Below are 13571 nucleotides of genomic sequence, written 5' to 3'. Positions count from 1 at the left end.
TTAACTTTATAACTTTACAAGCAGATTTCAACAAACCCAAGAGTTTGTACCATATCAGCGGCGATGGCACTTACAGATTTATTTGCTCCTTGCTGCATCTCAAGTATAGCTTCAGGTCTAGAACCCATTCTGACAGACCCCATGAGAGGTGATCAAGCTGAAATATTAACGGTTTCTCTCCCTCTCTCTGTCTTTCCTCACAGATTCTGTCTGTTCTGAGTGTTTCCAGCATTGTCTCTTTTCATTCTCCCAACAGGTATCAGCAATGATTCTGACATTAGAGTTTTAAGGTTGTGGGTTCCAGTTCTAGAGACCTGAGCACATAACCTAGTGTAGCCATGAGGGAGCACTATGATTGGGATCTGGAATTCTCGCTACTCACCAACACTCCGGATCTCGTAAATCAGATGAGGGTTCTCTGAGTCATTCCGATTGTCCACCACTCTGTGGAATTGCCTCTTCCTATTTAAAGCACTTCGAAAGTTTCTCTTCCATATGGAAGGGTCAGCAGAGTCGATCCCTGGTTTGTACCGGCCACTTGCTATTGCCCAAGCCTGCAGAATGTACAAAAGGTATTAATCCTTATCCTGCTAAATAAACAGGAATTCCATAGTGATATGCAGTCAGTAATTCTTACTCTTGAATAAGATCAAGAATTCTTACTCTCGTACAGTTATAGTGAGTAATCTGTACCCTGCTGAATAAACAGTGATTCTATACAGTTACACAGTGAGTAATCCCTATGCTGCTGAATAAACAGGGATTCAATACAGTTACAGTGAGTAATCCTTACCCTGCTGAATAAACAGGGATTCTATACAGTTACACGATGTGCAATCCCTACCCTGCTGAATAAACAGGGATTCTATACAGTTACACAGTGTGTAATCCTTACCCTGCTGAATAAACAGGGATTCTATACAGTTACACAGTGTGTAATCCCTACCCTGCTGAACTAATGGATACAAGTCTTTATTGCAGTAGGATTCTTTAGAAAAGCAAATCATGAACATTTTGAACAAATTGCGAATTGACACTACCTCAAATATTTTGGTATCTTCTGCAGAAATGTCCTGCCTTGAACCATGTTTCCAAGGAATCCTGAACTGTGTTTTCTCTGCGTTTATCCAGTAGAGACCAGGGTACAGTCTGCTGTTTATCTGCTTGATAAGCCAATCACATAGCAACGGCTTCTGGGAACCCATTCTGTTGGGAACAAGGCAAAAAAGTAGGAACGTTTGCCCGAAGAACCGAAGATTGTGGGAAGCAGACAGGAGCAGTCAGGGGGAAAGAGGGAATAAATGACGGAATGGGAAGGAGGTACGGAGAAAGTGAGAAAGAAAATTTGAGAAAATAAACACAATGTGAGGCAGATTTTCTGACATGAAGCAAATTATTTTAACAGTAATTCTTCACGCCTCTTCCTCCATGTTCACAGAATGGGCATAAAATCCCCTGTAATCACCTGGAAGCAACCCAAAATCGAATGTTCTTTTCCAAATATATATGTGGAATTCCTCAACTCTAACTGTTGCCTCTTGCTCCTGTATCCAACTCCATAAACATCAACTCATCCAAAACTCTGCTGCCCATTTTCTAACTGGCACCTCGCATCTTCAAAAACTCACCCTCGTTTTCAAATTCCTCTAGATCCTCACCTGCCCCTATCTCTGTAACCTCCACGAGGCCCTCAGCCCTCCGGGATCCCTACGCTCCTCCAATTCTGGCCTCTTGCACATCCCCAATTTTAAATGCTCCACCATCATTGGTATTAATGACCAACGGCATTATTGTTTTCCGGCTACAGAACCTAGGATTACAGTCACTATGGTTACACCATCATCCTAAACCTAACTTGCCCTGCCTGGCCCCTTTCCACTTTCGTAAAAGGAATAATCCTTACAAACTGGGAAGACTAGATAGTTTAGGCCTTTTTTAAGAGAGTTCAACTCTGGGAATCAATTGAAAACATCATTTACCTTGTATAATATTGTCAATCTGTTCCCTTTATAGACTCAAGAGGCCTTGCCCCAAATTTGCAACGACCCCTTCGAAATCTGTGAGAAGGGACAATATGTCAGATTTTCTCCTCAGCTACTTCTTAGTTTCAATTCAGAATTTCCTCCCGAGAACCAATTGCATTTAAAGGCCTGACATGTCCCTCCTTCTATGACATCAGTTCCCCTTTTCTCTCTGGAAATATTTAAAGGGGAATTTTCCTGGCATTAAAATAAAAATATGATTGTTTTTGCACCTGGCACTGATACAAAACCAAAATTCCCAGAAAAAAACTCCTGTGTGTCAGAAAACAGCTTAGACACTCTTAAATTTCACTTAACTAGGAGCATGGCATGTCTGGAAAAACACGCCACATGCCAAGGAGGTGAGTAATCCACTCAAGTAGTGTTCGAAACCTATGGCCTCCACTACTTAGAGGGACAAGGTCAGCAGGTACATGAGACATGACCTTGAAGTTCCTCACCAGGTCTCTCTCTCACTCACACACAGACACACACACTCTCACATACACATACCACACACTCACACATACACAAGCACACATGCATGCACACATACGCACACACTCACACACATACGCACACACACAAATACACACTCACTCTCTCACACACATACCACACACACACTCTCACACACACATACACAAACACATTCACACACATACACACACACACATGCATTCACACATTCACACAAATGCATGCACACACACCGCAAACACACATAACACACATGCACATACACATTCACACACATTCACACACACACACCACACACACACACAAATGCATGCACACACACTCAACACACATACACACACTGCAAACACACACAACACACATGCACACACATTCACACACACATGCACACACTGCAAACACACACAACACATATTCACACACACACACATTCACACACACATACATTCACACTCACACTCACACACACACACACACACACACACACAGTCACGAAGGCAGTTCCCCACCACCAACCTCCCAAGGGCAATCAGAGAATGGGCAATAGAAATGCTCAAATCCCTATAACGAATTTTAAAAAAGGATATGGGGTTAGGGTTAGGATTAGGGTAAGGGTCAGGTTTGGGGTTAGGGTTAGGGTTAGGGTGAGATTTAGAGTTAGGGTTAGGGTGAGGTTTAGAGTTAGGGTTAGCATAAGGGTTAAGGTTAGGGTTAGGCTAGGTTTAGGGTTAGGCTTAGTGTTAAGGTTAGGGTCAGGTTTAAGGTTAGGGTTAGGTTTAGAGTTAGGGTTAGCATAAGGGTTAAGGTTAGGTTTAGGGTTAGGGTTAGCATTAGGGTTAGGGTTAGGGTTAAGTTTAGGGTTAGGTTTAGGATTAGGGTTGGGGTTAGCATCCTGGAATACATTGACTAGGAGTAATGCTGGGAATGGGTTAGGGTTAGGGTTAGGTTTAGGATTAGGGTTAGGGTTAGCATTAGGGTTAGGGTTAGGTTTAGGGTTAGGGTTAGGATTAGGGTTAGGTTTAGGGTTAGGTTTAGGATTAGGGTTAGGGTTAGCATTAGGGTTAGGTTTAGGGTTAAGTTTAGGGTTAGGGTTAGGGTTAGGTTTAGGTTTAGGGTTAGGTTTAAGGTTTGGTTTAGGATTAGGGTTAGGGTTAGCATTAGGGTTAGGTTTAGGGTTAAGTTTAGGGTTAGGGTTAGGGTTATGGTTAGGGTTAGCATCCTGGAATACATTGAGTAAGAGTAAAGCTGGGAATGGGTTAGTGTTAGGGTTAGGTTTAGGGTTAAGGTTAGGGTTAGGGTTAGCATTAGGGTTAGGTTTAGGGTTAAGGTTAGGGTTAGGGTTAGGGTTAGCATCCTGGAATACATTGAGTAGGAGTAAAGCTGGGAATGGTTACCGTTTCAACATCCTCTCACTCAAAATGCAATGTTAATTGATATCTCTCATATCACATCCGTTATAAAGCTGGCATTGTTCTACTCAGAGCAGGGGCCAATATGGAGAGATTTAATTGAGGCATCAAATTGCTAAAGAGTTTGGACAGAACAGGTAAGGAGAATTTTATGTTCTTGCTTATCATGTTTGCTTTGTCTGCCGAACACTAGCCGCACCCTTTATATTAACACATTAGTTGGTGCTTGAAACAATACAGGTAGAGAGACCGATTAACTGAACAAACACTGGTGGTTTATTGGAACTAAGGACAGAGCATTAACACCATGTCTGCTTCTACATTCATCTCCAGCTCTAGACTTACAGGTACCCAAGATGACTGCGCTTTGTAGCAATTGGGTCAACACAGTCTCACGGTCAACTAACTACATTCTCTTAAAAGTACACCGTACTCCCCTTTACCACAGAGAAATTAGTTTTTTTACTAGCAGGGAGGGGTTGGTAACCAGGGCCGGCAGATTTAAGGCAAAAGGGCCAGGGTTGAGGTATGATTTTTTTTAGTGCAGCGAGCAGCCTAATCTGGAATGAGCTTCCTGACTGAGTGCTAGAAGCCACGGATCCCTAAATAAGCAGCTGACTGGTCATAAGCAATTTTAGGATGGTTTATTAAATTTATTAAGAAACAATAGTTTAGATATGATACATTAACTAATAGGACGGAAAGATTATACGGCCTGTAACAGCCTGTGGTAACAGCATTCCGCGCTCTAGTTGAAGTGTTAGGAAACTCTTCCCTCCATCTCTCAACCTTCTTCCTCTTCCTCTGATCCATCTCCCATCTGAAGAAGGCGACTGCCTAACAAGCACTGGCCCCCTCAGTAGCCCCAGCCCCTCAGCCATACACAATCCCTCAGCAGCAGCTCACTGGTATATGACCCCACCAGGAATGAGAAGCCTGAAGGCCACCTGGACGATTGGCCCACGTGCCGAGTGTAAAAGTGCACAGGCCGCCCCGAATCGCAGCCAATAGGGATTCAATGGCTTTAATTGGCACTTTAACGTCAGTGTGCGCACTTCCAATAACTACGTGTGGTCGCCTAGCGAAATATCGCAAGGCAGCGCGATGGCATCAGGGAACCCTCCATCATGCCCCATTTTGTAAAGTGTTGGGTCTGCTCCATGCCCACACAGCAAAGGTAAAATTCTGGCCCTTGTGCGTGTGTCTGTGTGTGTGAGAGAGAGAGAGAGAGAATCTGTGCGTGTGTGTGTGTTGTGTATGTGTGTGTTGTGTGTCTGTGTTGTGTGTGTGTCTGTGTTGTGTGTGTGTCTGTGTATGTGTTGTGTGCGCGTGTCCATCTGTGGTGCGTGTGTGTGCGTGTGTGTCTGTGTGTGCATTGTGTGTGTGTCTGTCTGTGTTGTGTGTCTGTGTGTGTGTGGTTGTGTCTGTGTGTGTGTCTGTTTGCGTTGTGTGTGTGTCTGTGTTGTGTGTGTGTGTCTGTGTGTGTGTTGTGTGCGCGTGTCCGTCTGTGGTGCATGTGTGTGCGTGTGTGTCTGTGTGTGCATTGTGTGTGTGTCTGTCTGCGTTGTGTGTGTCTGTGTGTGTGTGGTTGTGTCTGTGTGTGTGTCTCTCTGCGTTGTGTGTGTGTCTGTGTTGCATGTGTGTGTCTGTCTGTCTGTCTGAGTTTTGTGTCTGTGTGTGTGTTGTGCGTGTGTGTTTTTTGTGTGTGTTTCTGTGTTTGTGTGGGTGTGTGCCTGTGTGTCTGTGTTGTGTGTGTATGTGTGTGAATGTCTGTGTATGTGTTGTGTGCGGAGTCCAGCATCCTCAGCTTGGCAATGACCTCAGCAAGTAGTGGAACTGTGGATTCTCTTAGCATCTATCTGAAAATATACCCCTTAACGTCTCCGTCAGTCCAGTATTAAGTTACATGAATACACCTGCCTCACCTTTCCCCCTCACTTTGCTCTCTACTGTTAGGAGCAGGCTGTAGAGTTAAATCTGAGAGTGAGCAGGCCCGACTAGGGGCAGATCAGCCAGTTTCTTCCTAATTCTTGTAGATCAATTACTGGACAGAATTTAAAGCAAAGGAGAAAAACATCACCAGTTGTCTCTTTAAATGTGCACTGCCTGGGCTCCTGCTGGCCCGTGGCTACCAGGAATGGTTGAATTAGGGTTGCCAACTCTGGTTGGACACATTCCTGGAGATGCCATCATTTGACCTCCTGTCACTAACTGGCCCACACTCTCAGCATTGGTCACCTCACGGCACATGGCCAATTGGAAAGTGCTTCACCACTCAACTGGATGATTTCTGCCTGCCAATCAGTTTTTTCCTATTCCAGATATTTTTAAACGAGTAAATATACACACACACACACACTCACATACAACACTGACACACACACACAACGCACGCACACATACACTCACACACACAGCACAGACACACACACACAGCGCAGACACACACACACACAAAGCGCAGACACACACACACAACAATGCAGGCACACACACACAACAACGCAGACACACACACACACACAACACATGCACACACATACACACAACGCAGACACACACATACAAACACCCACACAAACATACCCAAACACAGCAATACACAGATACACACACTCACTCGCACAGAAACACACACACACACACACACACAGCAACACACAGTCAAACTCACACACACTCACACAGAAACACACACACACACACACAGCAACACAGTCAAACTCACACACACTCACAGAATTACACCGACACACTTGCACAGAAACACACACACAATCACACACAATCATACAGAAACATACAGTCACACAGAAGCACAGACACACACACACATACACACACAAACATACAAAAACATAGGGTGGAATTTTACAGCCCTGTCGGGGTGGGGAGGGGCGGGGGGGCAAATATAATGTGGCGAGTTGTTCAAAAGTCCATTGACTTTGACATTTTTTTGTGTATGCTACAGAAGCATGACTCACAGACCTCGAATTTGTCCATTCAGTGAATGAGAAATGTAGAGAACCCATCCTCAAGACATTTGTGAACAGAGAGGGGGGACCCCAACCCGGGTCCCCGCACAGGCGCTTATCAGTGAAACATCTTCCAGTGAATTCCTTCCACTTGTTTACTACGTTAGTTCAATCACCTTACATTCCTGTACATTGTTAGATTTTATCTCTTGTAGTTTATTTTTATGTCCCCCACTTTGGACTGGTCACCTCCCCTGCTCCTGGGAGGACGCAGACGCCTGCTGCAGCACGATGCCAGACAGCCAGACATTTTACACTGGCTGTCTTTCACCTCTGAGCTAACAACTACAACAACTTGCATTTACATAGCACCTTTAACATAGCAAAACGTCCCAAGGCGCTGCACAGAAGCGATTATCAAAAAAACTGACACTGAACCACAGGAAAACATATTAGGACAGGTGACTAAAAACTTGGTCAAGGTGGTAGGTTTTAAGAAGCATCTTAAAGGAGGAGAAAGAGAGGTAGAGAACTGGAGATTATAGACAATGACTGAAAATCCACATCCCTCTGGATTAGGGAATTACAAAAATTCATGACACTTTGTGTGAAGAAATTTCTCCTCATCTCAGTTGTAAATATGGACGAGCCCTTATCCTGAGATTGTGGGCAGGATTTTCCCATCCCACCCCACCCCCCGGGACTGGAAATTCCCACCCGAAGCCAGACAGATCTCTTGCTGGTCCGTCAAATTTTTGACGATTACGAAAATCCCGCCCTGTAATTCTACACTCTCCAGCCTGGGGAAACAGCCTCGCAGCAACTACTCTGTCAAACCCTCCCAGAGTTTTATCTGTTTCGATAGGACCACCTTTCTAGACTCCAGAAAATATGGAGCCATTTCTACTCGATCCCTCTCCAGAGGAAAATCTTCTCATCCCAGGAATCAGTCCTGCATTGGCAAGGCAGTCTTCCCTTCCTCCTCCACTACTTTGAACCTACAGCCCAGAAACAGGCCATTCAGCCCAACTGCTCTATGCCAGTGTTTCTGCTCCACACGAGCCTCCTCCCACCCCACTTCATCTCGGGCTGTCAGCATAACCTTCTAATCCTTCCTCCCTCATGCGTTTATCCAGCTTCCCCTTAAAGGTATCTCTGCTGTTTGCCTCAACCACTCACTATGGTCGTGACATTCTCGCCACTATCTGGGTAAAAGAATTTGCCCTGAATTTCCTGGTTGGATTTCTTTGTGGCTATCTCATGTTTATGAGTCTTAGTTTCAGTCTTCCCACTCAAGTGGAAACATCTTTTCTACGTCTACCCTATTGAACTCTTTCGTGATCTTGAAGACCCCCCCAGCCTCCCCTTCTTTGGAGAGAAAAGGCTCGGCCTTTTCAATCTTTCCTGACACAGCCTACAGCCCTTTCCAAACTCAACCTTGGCGTCCCACATGTGAAGGGAGGAGCGCTGAAGGAACGTCAGACAAGCTTAAAGCCATACAAAGAAGATTATGGAGATCTCGTCAAGGTGAATGAAATGTTCACCGATATGGATGATGCAAAGCGCAGGAGATTACTTCAAATTAAAACAGGACAGCAGAAAGAGACGACATAGCCTTGGATTTAAACAGATGTTAGGAAGAACTTGTTTACTCGAGGAAGTCTGTAGAGTTATCTCTGGTGTCGGTCTGAGGGTGGGTGTTAACTCAAGTCCCACACTTACCAGGGAAGAGCAGATGAGGTGGTTTTCCACTTCCTTCCTCATTGGTGGCATCATATCACAGGAGCTCCTTCTCCCAGTTGGACCACAGCGAAAGCTAAGGATTCTTACCCAGCTTTACAATTTTGGTGTTGGGAGCACTCATACCCATTGATTGATTTAAGTATCCTCACTGGTTGCCGACCCTGTATTTAGAGACCATATTTTACTCTGCACTCACAAAGATTGCCTGTGATAGGAACCCTTCAGCTCCTGCCTCCAACGCAGGGACGTTACCAGTGAGTTAAAGGCTCAGCCCCTAAGCAGGGTGATAGGGGCAAAATGTTATCAATGTTGATAAAGCATTTATTGTCCATCCCTAATTGCCCCTTGAGAAGGTGGCGGTGTGCTGCCTTCTTGAACCACTGCAGTCCATATGGTGTAGGTACACCCACAGTGCTGTTAGGGAGAGAGTTCCAGGATTTTGACCCAGTGACAGTGAAGGAACGGCCGATATATTTCCAAGTCAGGATGTTGTGTGACTTGGACGGGAACTTCAGACGGTGGTTTTCTCATCTATCTGCTGCTCTTGTCTTTCTAGATGGTGGTGGTTGTGATTTGGAAGGTGCTGTCAAAGGAGCCTTGGTGAATTCCTGCAGTACATCTTGTAGATGATACACACTGCTGTGAATGTTTGTGGATGTGGTGCCAATCAAGCAGACTGCTTTGTCCTGGATGGTATCAAGCTTCTTAAGTGTTGTGGGAGCTGCACTCATCCAGGCAAGTGGGGAGTATTCCATCACTCTCTTGACTTGTGCCTTGTAGATGGTGGACAGGCTTTGGGGAGTCAGGAGGTGAGTTACCCATTGCACGATTCCTAACCTCTGACCTGTTCTTGTCGCCACAGTATTTATATGGCTAGTCCAGTTCAGTTTCTGGTCAATGGTGGAGCAAGTTAAAATCAGGGATTCACAAGTAGCATTGCCCCTAAATATATCATTAATTAACCAGCACAAAACTCTCAAAACACACCCTGACTCTCCCATCCTTGGTAGTTGTGACCTTTGGTCTGTTTTGCACTATACTCCCTCTCCCTCAGGGAGGTATCTGTACACTGACTGGTGTCTCTCAGTTCCCCTCTCTTTCAGTGAGATATCTGTACACTGACTGGTGTCTCTCAGTCCCCTCTCTCAGGGGGATAACTGTACACTGACTGGTGTCTCTCAGTTCCCCTCTTTTTCAGCGAGATAACTGTACACTGACTGGTGTCTCTCAGTCCCCTCTCTCAAGGGGATATCTGTACACTGACTGATGTCTCTCATTCCCCTCTCTCAGGGGGATATCTGTACACTGACTGATGTCTCTCAGTCCCCTCTCTCTCTCAGGGAGATATCTGCACTGATTGGGTGTCTCTCAGTCCCCTCTCCCTCAGGGAGGTGTCTGTACACAGACTGATATCTCAGAGATAAAAACAAAAAACTGCGGATGCTGGAAATCCAAAACAAAAACAGAATTACCTGGAAAAACTCAGCAGGTCTGGCAGCGTTGGCAGAGAAGAAAAGAGTTGATGTTTCAAGTCCTCATGACCCTTCGACAGAACTGAGTGAATATTAGTGCCCTGCCATCCATTCTTAATTAGCACATTCGTTTAGATAATATCACCACCTTCAACACCTCTTTGTTCCTTAGTCTGTGACATCTTTTGATTAGCTGCTCCTATCACTGCTTGCTTGTGCCTACAACCACACCACCCCCCCACTTCTCTCCCCCCACGGCCCCCCCTCCCCCCACCTTAAACCAGCTTATATTTCACCCCTCTCCTAATATTCACTCAGTTCTGTCGAAGGGTCATGAGGACTCGAAACGTCAACTCTTTTCTTCTCCGCCGATGCTGCCAGACCTGCTGAGTTTTTCCAGGTAATTCTGTTTTTGTTTTGTGACTGATATCTCAATCTGTCTCCCTCCAACAGGTATCCATACATTGACTGATAACTCACAGTGTCCTGTCTCACAACAACAACCTGCTTTTATATAGCATCTTTACTTAGTAACATGTCCCAGCCATTTCATGGAAGTGTAAAGAGCTTTGACACTGAGCTATTTAAGAGGATACTAGGACAGGCTTGGTCAAAGAGGCCGGTTTTAGGAGTGTTTTAAAGGAGGAGAACACGGTAGAATGGATTAGGGAGGGAATTCCAGAGTTTAGGGCCTTGGCAGCTGAAGGCACAGCCACCAATGTTTGAGCGATTAGAATCAGGAGGCCGGAATTGAAGAGGTGCAGAGATCTCGGAGGATTGTAGGGCTGGAAGCGATTACAAAGATAGCGAGGCGCAAGGAAATGTCAGACTGCCCATAGTCAAAGTAACACAAGGACCTTGCGAAGTGGTAACAAACACAGAAACATTCAGCAACCATTTTCTCACGGAGATGCTGATCCGCACCAAAACTGAAAAAAAAATCCCTCGACCCCTTTCCCGTTATTGTGTGATGCTTTTAATGACACACGATGGGCTTTATTCAGTTAAGTTCTACCTCGTGCCTCAAGACACCTCAAAATACCATGGAAGCTGAAAATACCCTTAACTGAGTTGGGTAGGCAGTGGTATAGTGGTATTGTCATTAGACCCTGTAATCCAGAAACTCAGGGCAATGCTCAAAAATCTGGAATTAAAAGTCTGATGATGACCATCATGAAAACCATTGTTGGTTCACCAATGTCCTTCAGTGAATGAAACCTGCCGTCCTTACCCTGTGTGGCTCTAGAATATGGTTGACTCTGAAATGGCCGACCAAGCCACTCAGTTCTCAAGGGCAATTAGAGATTAGCCAGCATTTATTGCCCATATTGTCCAGGGAGTCCCAGTCTGCACAGGGAGCAGGGAGAGGATGGATCCCCTGTAAGGCGGAGGGCAGGTAATGGGGGTGCAGAGGGCAATGCATCACTTTTTTAAACCCTCTGCTCGCAGAAGAGAGAGCTGTGTCCACATTTCCTGGCCTCACCCTCTCTCTGTAGCCTCCGTCAACCCTCCCTATCTCTGTAACCTCTTCCAGCTCCTACACTGCTCCCTATCTCTGTAGTCTCCTCCAGCTCCTACAACCTTCCCTATCTTTGTAAACCCCTCCAGGCCCTACAACTCTGCCTATCTCTGTAACCTCCTCCAGCCCCTACAATTCTGCCTATCTCTGTAACCTCCTCCAGCCCCTACAACTCTGCCTATATCTGTAGCCTCCTCCAGACCCTACAACCCTCCCTATCTCTGTAGTCCCCTCCAGGCCCTATAACCCTGCCTATCTCTGTAACCTCCTCCAGCCCCTACAACTCTGCCTATCTCTGTAACCTCCTCCAGCCCCTACAACCCTACCTATCTCTGTAACTTCCTCCAGCCCCTACAACTCTGCCCATCTCTGTAACCTCCTCCAGCCCCTACAACCCTCCATATCTCTGTAGCTCCCTCCAGCCCCTACAACCGTGCGAGATCTCTGCGTTCCTCCAATTTTGGCCCCCTACTCATCCCCAATTTCCATCCCTCAATCATTGGTGGCTGTGCCTTGAGCTGTCTGGGCCCTAATCTCTGGAATTTACAGAATAATTGGCATAAACAGAGTAAGCAGCAACACCAACAGACAACAAACAACATTGTACAGAACTTATCACTGACAAGATAAACATTAAGAACCCAACTATTTATTAGAATGATGTTCTCATGTTTGTCCATCGACTGGGAGATAAAGCCTGTCTTTTGGCATTTTTCAAATATTTTCTGTATTTATAATTGATTTTTTGTTTTTTCACCTGTTTTGTTTACATTCTCTCTCTAGTTTTCATCACCCCCACTCCACATCTCCTCCCCCTCCCTAACCACTGCACACTGGAGTCCTTATTGGGCAGCCTCTTTGACACTGCTCTCAACCCTGTTTTGGATCTTCCCGCTCGAATTTGCCACTTGGCCTGGGATTCAGTTTACCACCCGCCAGTTCTGACCCCACCCCTCTCTCGTTTGTTCCCCCCAGTAGAAATTTCCTCTCCCTGTTCGCTGTGCAGACTGGGACCCCCCCCCCCCCCCCCCGGTTAAAGAGTTTCACTTGTGGGCCTCAAGGTTGCATTCAACACTCAGAGCTAAGCTATGGTATCTCAATCATGGTGAAGGTTCTTCTCAAAGTAAAGTTAACACTCAAAGCGAATGTCCACCAGCTCCACCAAATCGAAGCCCAACACTTTACTAAGAGTTATCAACCCGCCTGAAAGGTAATCCAACCAACTCTTTTGCCACCATAAATGCTCAATTCATATTTTCTCTCCTTTGTCCAGAAGATTTTAAGGAATACCCTTGGCCTCTTTGTATACCTTAACAACATGAACACCGAAACCCGAATTCCATTGGTGGAGGGAGCTGGTGTATGAGGGCCAAGGTGCTATGTTTGAATCTATATCTAAGCAATGATGGATGAAAACCTGTCTGTAACTGATCCTTTAAGTGGTTGCCTAGAATACCAGAGATAATCGGGACCACTGGACATGAGCCAAGCAGATCTTAGAAAGTCAGATCCTTCTGTGTCCTTAATCAACCCAGCATGCAGAGTTTAGCTTCACTCTGTTCTGTCAGGTCACAACTGACAGTATGATTACCTGACGGTGACCTTGGGAACTCCAACCCTTTTCATTTCTGATGAAGAGCAACAAGGCTACTAAACCCAATGTGCTAGTTTTGCTAGTTTTCTCATCTGCATGAGTACGTGTCCTCTCAAGAACAAGGGCGGTGATCGCCCATAGACTGCCAATCGTGGGCTGATATCACAGCCCCGATCCCTGTCTTCAATCAACACTCAATTCCTTAATGAATGGCTGTTCCGCAGTCAGGGACAGGAGCCCTGTCGGATTTTGTCCCTTTCTCTAATCACTTACTCCAGGATTGCTAAAGCTCATGGGGGCATTCCCAGGATATCGGAAACACTGGCAAAGTGCCATCATTTGTTGCCCATCCCTCACT

General features: G+C 45.6%; 1 protein-coding gene across 9 annotated transcripts in view; it reads right to left on the bottom strand.

The window, feature by feature from the left end:
• The window catches only part of LOC121271745 (interferon regulatory factor 5-like), a 60295-nt gene that overhangs the window by 7244 nt on the left and 39480 nt on the right, over positions 1-13571 (bottom strand). For 8 of the 9 annotated variants that reach the window (XM_041177963.1, XM_041177965.1, XM_041177966.1 and 5 more), the window contains 2 exons: positions 1041-1206; positions 383-554 (listed from right to left, as the gene is read on the bottom strand). In XM_041177963.1, coding sequence (XP_041033897.1) covers positions 383-554; positions 1041-1205 — 337 coding nt within the window. In that variant the 5' untranslated portion in view covers position 1206. Of the gene's footprint in view, positions 1-382; positions 555-1040; positions 1207-1979; positions 2135-13571 lie in introns of those variants that run through there. The other variant, XM_041177962.1, reaches the window with a different exon arrangement.

The sequence above is a fragment of the Carcharodon carcharias genome, chromosome 31 (genome assembly GCF_017639515.1).
Source record: "Carcharodon carcharias isolate sCarCar2 chromosome 31, sCarCar2.pri, whole genome shotgun sequence".
Taxonomy (NCBI): Eukaryota; Metazoa; Chordata; class Chondrichthyes; order Lamniformes; family Lamnidae; genus Carcharodon; species Carcharodon carcharias.
This window is presented reverse-complemented; position numbering and strand designations above follow the sequence as displayed.